At 34.7% G+C, this 12,642-nt stretch overlaps 1 protein-coding gene across 5 annotated transcripts; it reads left to right on the top strand.

Annotated features, from left to right (window-relative positions):
- On the top strand, positions 617-7,867 carry LOC109361351 (ubiquitin receptor RAD23c-like). 5 transcript variants are annotated; one of them, XM_019606815.1, is made up of 12 exons: positions 617-924; positions 1,689-1,850; positions 2,818-2,867; positions 4,398-4,475; positions 4,590-4,739; positions 4,879-5,056; positions 5,742-5,894; positions 5,970-6,032; positions 6,121-6,168; positions 6,631-6,743; positions 6,838-6,916; positions 7,581-7,867. In XM_019606815.1, exons 1-12 carry the CDS (start codon positions 859-861, stop codon positions 7,695-7,697), a joined length of 1,257 nt encoding a protein of 418 aa, XP_019462360.1. In that variant the 5' UTR covers positions 617-858; the 3' UTR covers positions 7,698-7,867. The 5 variants fall into 5 exon arrangements, with proteins under 5 accessions (XP_019462360.1, XP_019462361.1, XP_019462363.1 ...); XM_019606816.1 differs by having other exon boundaries at positions 2,818-2,868; positions 4,417-4,475; XM_019606818.1 differs by lacking the exon at positions 4,590-4,739 and having other exon boundaries at positions 618-924; positions 4,398-4,427; positions 4,921-5,056.

Raw genomic sequence — 12,642 nt, 5'->3', positions numbered from 1 at the left:
ATAAGATTGGGCTTTATAGGAGACCATCATCACACTCACATGGCATGAGGCCCAACGAGTTTTATAAGATCTGCTACAAAACATTGTCTCTATTTTTGGGGTCAATATTCTCTCCGGTACTAACATGTATTCTCACCAGTGTTGAAAGAGAAAAGAGATGCAAGAAAATGCAAATGGTGTGCAGTAAGTAGGGTGAACATGGATTGAATAAGATTTATTGTATAATTTAACTTGATCTTAAATGTTGATTGGATCATATTTTTAATTTGGACCTGACCCTAGACAAAAACCTGATTGGATCAGCCTTTGAATTCGACATAGTCAGCCTTTGAATTTGATACTAGACAGAAATAAATACAATGTATATCATTTTAGATATAGTCTTATCATTATTAATTATTATTATGAATAAATAATTTGACACATAAAATAATATACTTATTTATATTGTTAATAAAAAATAAATAATACTTTCATTAAAAAAATTATAATTACTCTTTACACACAGTTGAATATACCAGTAAATATTGATCGAAACTTGTAAACTATTTTCTAAATGTCACAAGAGGGTTCCCAAATTATTTTCAAATTAGAAAGGGTAGCTGTAATTTAACATGTATTTCTCTAGAGTCCAAGATAGATTTCTAAACTTATTTTCTCGTGAAATCAACTGTCTCAATCCACCTACACATATTTGAATCAAACGAGATTTTGATTCTAATCTTTTATATAAAACGAGATTTTGCTCCGTCTTTTTACTACTCTTTCTCGCTTCATCGTCGCGTTACAGCATAAAAACTCGCCGGCGAGATTCCCGACTCTATTCCGTCGAGGATAGAACCGGAGGAAGTGACAAAGATGAAGGTTTTTGTGAAGACTCTGAAAGGAACGCACTTCGAAATTGAAGTGAATCCCTCAGACACGGTTTGCCCCTCAATTGTGCTAGCTGAAGGCCTGAATTTGAGGGTTACAAGGGTTTTAGAGCTTCACTTTATCGATTATTTTGGAATTTGATTTATGCATTTTGAATTTCCCCGTTTAATTTTTTTCCTATTAATTAAGTGTCAAATTTAGGTTTCGACTTTTGAGTTGATTGCTTTTGTGGATTTTCGGAATATGCTTGGAATTAAATGAAACAGGGATGGTGGTTAGGAACATTAACTAGCTCCTTCCTTTGTCATCGGATAATGAATAGGTTTGACATTTATTGGAACTTTGTTAGTGTGAAGCATTGTTTGGAATTTAAACTGGTTTCTGCTGGACTTAAATTTGAATAGTTGCTAGTTTTGATTGCTATATTGCACCTTCACGGACATGGGAATTGCCATAGTTGTGCATTACGCACTTGTATCTAGTGCTCTAACTAACACTTAGATCAATAACCAAGTGAATTGTGACATTTGAACTATCAAAATTGACATCGTCATAAAACTTAGAGGCCAGGTCCATCTATATAATGTGCATTTTCCGTCTCTTTCAAGGGCAGAAGTTTCTGTGAACTATTGGAAATGATATTTTTTAATAAAAAATTTAACCACCTAAATGATGAACTCTACAAACGTATCAATGCCCAGTCTCTTATTTTTGTGTTTCATGATTCTCTATAGCTGATGTTTCTAAATATTCTGTTCTTTATGAGCTATAATAGTCAGTCCACTATATTTTCTGTAACATGATATTCTTTTCAGGTTTCTGAAGTGAAGAAAAATATAGAAACTGTTCAGGGTGCTGATGTCTATCCTGCTGCACAGCAAATGCTTATTCATCAAGGAAAAGTTCTCAAGGATGGTACTACCTTGGAGGAAAATAAAGTAGCCGAAAATACTTTTATTGTAATCATGCTATCAAAGGTAATTTTTTGTTCTATTTATATACATTTTTTTTGAAAACTATGTTGGTTAGTGTACTTTATCAAAATATATTCCATTACTTGGTTGCATTCATAGTTGCTTAAAAGTACGTGTATAGCAATGTATTGTGAGCTTATATTTATGGCTATCTGTTTTTTGGTGTTTGGAATATGAGATGCTAATTAAAGATAGAATGGAATCTGCAGTGGTTAGGAACTGCAAGAAATTGCAGGTTTTCTTTCTACTCATCTAATAGGATATGTTTGGCACAACTACCTTATAAGTTATCTGTGAGCTTATAAGGTAGCTAAAAGCTTATAAGCCATGATGAGCATAAAACTAGGAGCTTGTAAACTAGTTGATAAAGCAGAACTATTTAGTAAGATTAGCTTATAAGCTAGTTGGTATGTCCAAAATAAAATACGCCCCTGACTTAAAAGTCAAAAATCTCCTCCAAATGTCTTATCAAACATAGACTTATATAGGTCACCTCATGGACTTATAATCTCCTTTGCCAAACAAAACTATCTGACTTATTTTTGGTCAAATAAGTCCGATGACTGGTGTGTAAGTCCCTTAGGGGTATTCCCGAACACAACCTAACATCAGAATTGGATGATGAGCCCATGAATTCTAAATACTGTGTTTGGAGCTTACTAATAAAGAGTTTATCCGTGTGGGACCTGTTAGAAAATAAATAATCAAGACTCCCCCCTTCAACAGCAGTTGAAGTCAACTGAATATAATCTAATTTTGTTACCCTTTGTTCTTTACATTTTAACATATATTGCAAGCGTTCTATTCATCAACTGTAAACTGCATGGCATCTATAAGTTAAAATATTTTGGTGAACGTTTGTCCTTTTTGTTACATGAATCAACGGTCTTGACTTATACAAATTTTTATTGTTTAGCTTGTGTTCATTTATTCAATACTACATTATAATATATGTGCCCTAATATGCTAGACTACGAGCTCAACTGGTGAAGGATCTACTGCAACTGCTGCTTCAGTTAAGGTGAGAACAATATACTGTTAGTGGATGTTGTTCATGTTACTATATTTGGCTATTCTCTTTTCCGTGGCTCTTCCGTTTCTTGGTTTGGATTATTCATATATTGTTTGGTTATTGAAATTAAATCAAACTTTTTACGATCATTTTATATTTATGTTATCAATCACATACCATTGCAACATGTTGTGCCTTGCGTCACATTTAACTAGAGCTTCCCACCACGTTCACTGTTTTAAGCGATATCTCCCTTTTTTCCAATTGTTTCCTTCACATAGCCCTTTGACAATGCTTTCCCAACCATACCCAATCATCACCACCCCTTTTCAATTCCTCCCATGATGTGTCAACATTTCCTTTCCATAATGCTGCTTTCCTTCTCCATTAGATGGTGGTGGAACTGTTTTTTCCTGAAGCAAACATGCTGAGAAAAGACAGAGTATGCTTGTGAATTAGGAAGTCTTGCAGTTCTGTTCTATGCTGATGAAGAACATGTAAGCAACCGGACTTGTATACTGAAATTAGGAAGAAGAAAGAGAAGGAAGAAGAAAGGTAGATCCGAGTAAAAATTGTGTGGTCTAGGAAAATCAATGCGTGTTAAGTAGAAAGGAAAAACATGCAACATATTAAAAAGGGCAAAGAAGACCTTTCCCCTCTGAAATTAGGGTTCCACTAGCAGCAAACACATGTAGCTGGTCGTGACCTGCGATTCCACCTCTATTTGGCCTACGACAAGCTCTACGGCCATCTGTGCCAATATCTGCCATGGCGTTGTGGGGAACAGCCATAACATGCTACCCTTCGTTATCGCAGTGCTATCGCGCGCTACTGAAGGCTCTTCCTCACCACCTGTTTAGTGGCTGTAGTTTAATTTTCTTAATGTTTATTTTTCTAAGGTTTGGTTGTTGTTATTGGAGCCTTATGTGGTTATTTGGTTCTAGTCATATTTACACGGTTGTCATTTAGTCTACATATCACATATCGGAGTAGGCGTACCGTGTACTATGTACTGGGTTCTTTATAAAATAAGTCTTGTAGTAATAATGTAAAAAAGTGATGAACACATAGAACTAGGTACCACGTACTGAAACCAGTACCATGAACCATTTGCCTTGTTGGCTGCTTTTTAAAACTTGAGATTATTATTGTCAATGATAATGCTTATTCTCCATCTCCATTTGCCTTTCCATTTCGTTCTAAAGCTATAAGTCACTTCTCTTTTAATTTGTGTTGACAGTAAGCTTAAGCTGAAATAGTTAAGGTTATATCCATAATTGTGCTGTATTTTATTTAGTCATCTGTATTTTTTGTTAAAATAAAACATCTGTGTCATATGACACTTATTAACTCAATTCCTCTCATAGAAAGATCTCCTATCTCATGAATGGCAGAAGAAAAAAATAAAGAGAAAAGAAAGGGAAAAGAAAGAAATTGATCATTTTGTGATGAAGTTGTCATTTTGTTAAACAATATAGCAAGATAAAGAATACACATTTCACTTTTTATTTCTGAAAATAGTATCCAACTATTGTGTCGTCATTGCAATCTCCGCAGACAAGTGCAGCTGCTACTCCAACCTCAGTGCCTCAAGCTCCTGCTATGTCTGGGGCAACGTGAGTCATTGATTTTTCATCACATATTCTCTTTCGAGTTCAAGAAAAAAACTAGTTACAATTCTGATGTCATATCTGTTCTGTTGCATTCTGCAACTTCATTTCATTTGACAGGCCTGTAGCTGTCACTGCCCCAACTCCTGCTCCTGCTTCGGCACTAGCTTCTGCTCCTTCTTCGGCACTAGCTCCTGCTCCTGCTTCAGCACTAGCTCCTGCTCCTGCTTCGGCACTAGATCTTGATCCTACTTTGTCCAGCTCTGCTGTGTAATATCCTCTTCGTGTGATCATAGAAAAATGCATGATTTGTAGTTCTTGCTATCTTCACATTATGACCATGGAACAATCTTTCAATTCTTATTGTTTCTTTGTAAATCTGTTGCTGAGTGAAACTTTGTTGAAGCAGGCCAGGGTCTGATGTATATGGGCTGGCAGCATCCAATCTTGTTGCTGGAAGCAACTTGGAGGGAACAATTCAGCAAATTGTTGATATGGGTGGAGGGAGCTGGGATAGGGATACTGTTACCCGTGCTCTTCGTGCTGCTTACAACAACCCCGAGAGGGCCATTGAATATTTGTATTCTGTATGTGAATTTTAGATGTTTAATTTCTTACCCTTATACTTGTCCAGTTATATTTCAATGGTGGGTCATACAAGATTATCTTCATCATCATCACAAATAGAAAGAACAAAAGGGGGAGAAATGCACTTACCCAAAACGAAGAAAGTGTTGGTTTGATGGAAGAGGATGGAGGAGGGTGTGAACAATCAGGACAGATGTGTGGTGAAGGAGGGTGTTGATGACTGTTGAGGAGAGGAGGGCGTGGAGAAGGAGGGTGTGGAGGAGAGAAGGGTGTGGAGGAGAGAATGAGGAATTAGGGATTTAGAATTTTAGGGATTTAGAATTTTAAGAGAGGGTAGCGTTTTTTGCTGTGTGTCTGTGTGATATATTTGGGTTAAGTTAATAATATCGGTCCGGTCTGGATCGGTCTGGATCCCGGACGTGAAACCGAAGACCGGACCGGACCGATCGGTCCTTAAAAAATAAATCCAATACGATCCAAATATATTCGGCTTTTGCGGTTTCGGTCTACTTTGGATCGGTTTGCGGTTTTTGTTTTGGACCGGTCTGGATTTGAACACCTAGTGGGACCTTCCAGTTTGCTTTAGCTGCCGCTTTGATGGAAGTTTATGTCTAGATTAATGGTTTGAGCCGTACAATATCCTATCTTGATTCATTTTATTAAAATATCATTTATAAATATTAGGGCATACCCGAGCAAGCTGAAGCTCCACCTGTGGCCCAAGTGCCTGGAAGCACACAACCTGCAAATCCTCCAGCTGCTGCTCCTCAAGCAGCACAACCCGCACCTATTACTTCTAGTGGACCTAATGCTAATCCTTTAGACCTCTTTCCCCAGGTAGATACTGCACTGTTTTTTATCAAATAGAAATGGTAGAGACTTTTTGGTGGTGTACTTAATGTTGTGTGACAGGGCCTTCCTAACATTGGTGCTGCTGGTCCTGGCTCTTTAGATTTTCTGCACAACAGTCAACAGGTATTCTCTATCTTTCGCTCCACTTGTACTGGATTTCTTTCTTCTAAAACATGTCTAAACTTGAATTTTCAATTTCTGGTTGTTTCAGTTCCAAGCCTTGAGAGCTATGATGCAGGCTAATCCACAATTATTGCAGGTTTTCTTCTTTGCCTTGGTAGTGTTTCTATCAGTGTTATTAATACCGTACCGGTCATCAAGATGGTTAGGGTACTGGTATAGTGGTATAGCGGTTCAACCGGTGGTTCACTAATTAAACCGCATACCGGCGAAATTAGATATACATATATAATATATTAACATTAATGTTGAAAAATCAATAAAAAACCAATAATTTCTTTATTTTCATAAAAAATTAAGTTTAATAAAAACCGGCCAATATGACCGGTACGGTTCAATTGAAAACCGGCCGGTATGACCGATTTTGGCTGGTTTTGACCGGTATGATTGCATGACCGGTATAATTATTGTACCGTACCGGTATTGGGACCGGTCACCAGTTTACCAGTTGAACCGGCCGACACGAACCGGTTTTTACAACACTGGTTTCTATTTATCTATTCTCTTCTTCAGAGTGCCTTGAATTTTGCTATTCTTGCAGCCTATGCTACAAGAACTGGGTAAACAAAATCCTGAACTTATGAGATCGACTCAAGCGCATCAAGAAGACTTCCTTTGCCTGATAAATCAACCTGGGGAGGGTGGTGGCGAGGGGTAAGGGATTATCTTATGCTATTCTTCACAATTTCTTTTTGTGTTGTTATTCTTTGTACCTATTAATTGACGTTTTTCTGTTATTATGCTTTAGGAATATATCGGGACAGCTGGAAGGTGCCATGCCACAAGCAGTGACTGTCACCCCTGAGGAGCAGCAAGCAATTGAACGTGTAAGTTCAGCCTCTTGTCTATATAAAGCATCGAGTGATATATGGTATTTTCCTATTCAACTCGAAGGAAAATTTCATTTTAAACTAGCTGCCTGTTCTTCGTCAGAACTTTTAGTTTTAGTACTAACATTGGAATGGTCATGTATCTTTTTTCTTTGCCATTATTTGTTGGTCTATAATTCAATTATGGGATGTGGTATGAAATTATGATGAATGAACTAGTCTGTTAGGTAATTTTACATGGGTTGATAACCTAAACAATCTAATATAGGTTGTGTCAATTAGCATGAGAGGGAAAGGGATTTGGGTTTGGGTCACCTAAGAGTTGTACAATTAGCATTTCACATTTGTTAAACAGCTTTCAACATAATTTATACGATTTGGATTTGGGTCGCAGACTGTTCCTCTGGTGGGGGGTGTATTGTTAAAAATTTGAGCCTTTTTTTTAGTACGGTTTTAGAGGGAAAGAGAAGGAAGAAGTTTTAGTTATTGTTTAATAGTGATTTGAAGAAACTATACAACTCCCCTCCCTTCTTTCCAAAACTGAACCTCTGGTTTTAGACAGAAATGCAGGATATGACTCTAATGAACAGGGAATATGTTGTTAACAATTTTCTCTTTAATTTACATTTTGTATGGGTAGTGATCTTTGCTTTTTGTCCAGCTTGAAGCAATGGGTTTCGGTCATGCAATCGTATTGGAGGTGTTCTACGCTTGTAACAAAAATGAGGAGCTGGCAGCCAACTACCTTTTAGATCACATTCATGAGTTTGATGATTAATTAGTTTTCTTTTACAATTTGATAAATGATATCATGGTTCTTTTCCCTTTCCTGGGTCTTTGTTATATGTGATGAAGGTAATGTTTGATGATAACAGTCTGGAATGGACAAAGAAATCTTGTGTGTAACCTCCTCTGCATTATTTCCATGCATTTATCGTTTTCTACTCAGCATTTTTCTCAATATTCTTATGTATAGATGTTAGCTTCGTATCATTGTTTATGGTGCATTCTTTGAGCACGTCTCAGTCTTGATGAAGGGCGTGGGACACCGTATTTGGTAAAGCTATTCAAAAATATATTTGAAATAGTATATGCCATGGTTTTTTAGAATGGAATCCATTATAAACTAGTGACATAACTAATTCGTGATAAGAACGGTTAAATCAATTTGTAGTTATTGAAGACAACATAGATTTATTAGTGATCAGAATCATTCATTTTGAAATGTTTTTTGAGCTGAGGTATCATTCAAGTTCAGCTTATTTTGATTAATTTTTGTTTATGTGGTTGACATTATTATTATTATTATTATTATTATTATTATTATTATTATTATTATTATTATTATTATATCATGACACTAGTGATGCTTACTACATTCAAAATATAAAAATGTATTTGATAATCATTACTGAAACAAAGAACTTTTAGAATGAAATATTAATTTTTATAATAAAATAAATGCACATTTAGCCCTTTACGTACAAAATATATTTACCTCCTATTTAATTTACCTTATTTTTACACTTTTTTTAATAATAAAAGAAATGTACATTTGGCACACACTTTCCCGTAAGAACAGAAATCTTTTATATTTTCTATTATGCATTGTTCATTTTATCATTAATAAGAATTAGTAATCTATTAAAAATGTCTCTTTTTTACTTCGAGGCATGACGTTGATATCTCCATTTTTATCTTTGACAATAGTGGAGGGGAAAAACATGAAATAAGGGATTGTGTTGTTGATGTTATGTCTAGCAAATCATGATTTTCAATAATTTAACGCAACCTTTATTGATTTCCTAATCACACATCATAATATCTAATTTTGCATTCTTTTTTATTCATTATCATAACATTTGATTTGGAACATAATTTTTTTGGAATTTTTTATATTATTTATGTGAAATTCAGACATATAAACATTAATATTAAACAGTAACTATCTAGGACCCGAGAGCAGAATGTACAATAATATTAAAAAATTTAAAAAATAAATATCATTATATATAAAATGATAAAAACATTAATATTAAAATTACAAAATTTAAATATAGTTAATTAAATAAATTATACAGTATGTATAAATTAATGTGAATGTTGTTGACCAATTCTCAATCAATATAAGCTACTAGACAGACATCACTTATGCAATTTCCATTTAATTAGCAACCTAATTCACAATCTTCATAGCTAAAAAATCTATTTCTATGATTATTGTCACAACAACTAAAATCATTGCATACAAAATAGAATATAACAGAAACAAAGCATAATAAATTACAATTACAAAGATTGAAAGAGTGGAAAGAAACAAGATGCAAACAAATAACAAAGGGAACGAAATAGGTTAGAAGGCAATGAATAAAAACATTAAAATGAAAATAATGTTAAACATATACCGGAAACAACAAAATAGAAGTAATAAAACTAACAAAAAATCAAATAGCTTTATTCGAAGGCAATGAATCGAAACAATAAAATTATAACAACAGTCTGGAAACAATATTAAGACAATGGAAAAAATGAAATGCATAATAGTAATAATGAAATGGAAAACAGTAAAACTCTATGTAAAAAACCAACCAGCTAAGAAGTGAAAAAGTGTTTGAGGACAATAGAACATGTTTGAAGGCAATGATTAATTTGTGTCCGTTGAGAAATTCAGAACTATTTTTCCTCCTTGTGGAAGCAACAAATGAATAAAGAAAATAGAGAAAAGTAGAAGAAGAACACCAATAATTTTAACATGGAAAAACCTCCTCTACGTGAGAAGGAAACAACCACGGAACATAGTCCAGAAAATATCTTCACCATAGAAAGTAGGATTACAATATTTGACTATATCTTATTAAGAGGAAAACACTCAATCTCACCCAAAAAGGATGGAAATACAAACTCTATCTAGTATATCACTAGGAATACAAATCTCCACTAAGTGAATATAAGCTCTTTTACTTTCTCTCTATGTTGTTCTTTCTCACTTGTTTGTTGTATCTCTTCCTCACAAGTCCCCTATATATAGTGAATGGTAGGAAAGCTTCATCATAAAGATATAAGAAATGATTAAATTGTTGTCATACTTCCAAGACACTTTGAAAAGTGCTACTCCAACTTTCTAAGTTAGACTTCATAATTCTCAAGAGTCAATGAATAATTCCAAGACTTTGGAATAGCCATCATTGAATGTACTCAATGATTCATCTACCAAGATTCATTAGTCTTGCTTCCACATCAATTAGGAATGATTCCCAACAAATATCCCCCTTCCTGAATTAATTGATGGGTATCACTAGTAATGCACCTCTACAACAATCTATTAGCTTCTTGAGTGAAACTATCTTGGTCATCATGTTGAACCAATTGTCATATGTATGAATTTTCTCTAGCTGCAACTCACTATCATCCAAAGCATTTCACATCTAATGATAACAATAATCAATGTGCTTTGTCCGAGAATGAAACGTAGGATTCTTAGTTAGGTGAATTGTACTTTGATTATCACAGTGCAAAACATATCTATCTTGAACATGACCCAACTCATGCAAGATGTTTTTCATATATTTTATCTCATTGCCAGCTTCAGATGTTGCAATATATTCTGCTTCAGTTGTTGATAATGCAACACATCTTTGTAACTTGGATTGCCAAGATACAACTCCCCGAGCAAAAGTAGTTAGATAAGTTGATGTAGCTATTCTAGAATCTACATCTCTAGCCATGTCAGCATCCGTGTATCATATAAACATAGGATCTTCATTACCAAAACATAAACATCTTTCGGTAATTCCCCTCATATATCTTAATATCTACTTTACTGCATTCCAATGCTCTTTGTCAGGATAGGACAAGAACTGACTCACAACTCCAACTGCATGGGCAATATCTGGTCTTTTATAAATCATGGCATAATTAGGTTTCCTACCACAGAGGAATAAGACATTCTTCTCATTTCTTTCCTTTATTCATCACTAGTTGGATATTGCATTGTTGTTAAATTGAAATGTCCAGCAAGTAGAACACTGACAGACTTTGCCCTATCCATGTTGAATCTTTTGAGAACTTTCTCAATGTACTTCTCTTGTGGTCAATAAGGATTCAAACTTCTTGTACCATTGCCTTGGGGCTTTGCTTCAGACCATATAAACTCTTATTCAGACGACACACTAACTGTTCCTTGCCTTGTTCTTCATAACCTTTTGGTTGCTTCATGTAGATTTCTTCTTTGATGTCTCCATGTAAGAAAGTTGTTTTGACATCAAGTTGTTCAACTTCTAAGTCTAGGCTAACAGCTAGACCCAATGCTACTCTTATGGAGGAGCACTTCACCACTGGTGAGAATATCTTATCAAAATCAACTCATTTCTTATGATTGCATCCTTTCACAACAATCTGAGCTTTGTACCTTATTCTTGAGCCTCATTCTTCAACTTTAAGCATATAATCACATTTGTTTTTCAAGGTTTTTCTTCCTTTGGACAACTCCACCCGATCAAAAGTGTGGTTCTCATGTAATGAGTTTATCTCATCTTACATGGCTTTAATCCACTCTTTTCTATCAGTTATATGCATAGCTTCTGAGAAGTCTTGAGTTTCACCATTATCTGTTAATGTGATATATTCTTCTTCATGATACTTTGAATAAGGTATTCTGCCTCTTTCGGAGTGCCTCAATTCAACTTGTATCAAATGTTCTACTAGCTCGGGTTCTTGATGCATCTGTGTGTCTACCACCACTTCATCATGATCTGACTGTTCATTAATCTGGTCAAGTTCTGTGTGAGCAAGATGTAACACCGTGAATTTTCTATGTATGTTTTTATTAATTATTTATTTTATCAACGATTAATTTTAGAAATTAATTGGTATGGATTTAGGCTAAACCATAGTTGAATGTTAGTCTTTTTTGTGACGAAATATTTTTGAACTGTTGTCGGGCCCAAATTAGCCCGAATTCAGCCTAATAACTTGTTTGTGAGTTCCGTAACTCGGAATCGAATTCCGATTGCGCCATTGGCTTTGAAATATTATTTCGATTCAAGATAGACATCAAATTCATTCAGAACGCATTTCTAAATATTTTTCACTCCGAATTCCGTATTTTGAAGTTCTAACCATAAACCGAAATCGGGAGATTTTTTATATCCGACCGAGTATTAGCCGAAAATGATAGGGAATGGTTTAATCGAGAATGTTTCGCCGAAAAGGTCACATCACTTTCATGTAAGAGGCTTGTTTGTTAAACAAGCAAAATTACATATCCTCCTACACAAAATCCCTAAAATCACTCACCTATCTCTTACACAAACTACTTTTTGAAAAACTATTGACTTTTTCCCCCCAAATATGATTTCTCTCTTTAAGGAGCCAAACCCTAGCTATGAGAATACCTTGGCATTTCAAACTCTTTCTTCAATTTGCATTCTCTAATAACTCTCAAGGTAGTTCTTCATGGTTTTTCGTTTTGATTTCTTCATCTCTTAAGATCTAACTATTAGATGTTTATGAAATTTTCGTATGATGTTTATATGTATGTTATGAACATTTTCAACCGTTGAAATGTTCTAATAATCTTCCTAGCTATTTTTATGTTCAAAACTCCAAATAGATATTTTCTTGAACTTAGAAAGTTATTTTGAAACCATGATCTCTTTGTGTTCATGGGGCTGTTTTTAATGTTTAGAAAGTTTGTATGTTTGTTGGTATTTGAACATGGTTAA

The sequence above is a fragment of the Lupinus angustifolius genome, chromosome LG11, assembly GCF_001865875.1.
Source record: "Lupinus angustifolius cultivar Tanjil chromosome LG11, LupAngTanjil_v1.0, whole genome shotgun sequence".
Lineage (NCBI taxonomy): Eukaryota > Viridiplantae > Streptophyta > Magnoliopsida > Fabales > Fabaceae > Lupinus > Lupinus angustifolius.
Note: the sequence above shows the minus strand (reverse complement) of the source record. Positions and strands in the feature narration are given on the sequence as shown.

Excerpts from the sequence above, each read along its gene's own strand:
- LOC109361351 (XM_019606815.1), top strand. The coding sequence starts at position 859 with ATGAAGGTTTTTGTGAAGACTCTGAAAGGAACGCACTTCGAAATTGAA. Across the intron at positions 4,740-4,878 it reads ACTTTGTCCAGCTCTGCTGT|GCCAGGGTCTGATGTATATG; the intron begins GTAATATCCTCT and ends TTGTTGAAGCAG. Across the intron at positions 5,057-5,741 it reads CCATTGAATATTTGTATTCT|GGCATACCCGAGCAAGCTGA; the intron begins GTATGTGAATTT and ends TATAAATATTAG.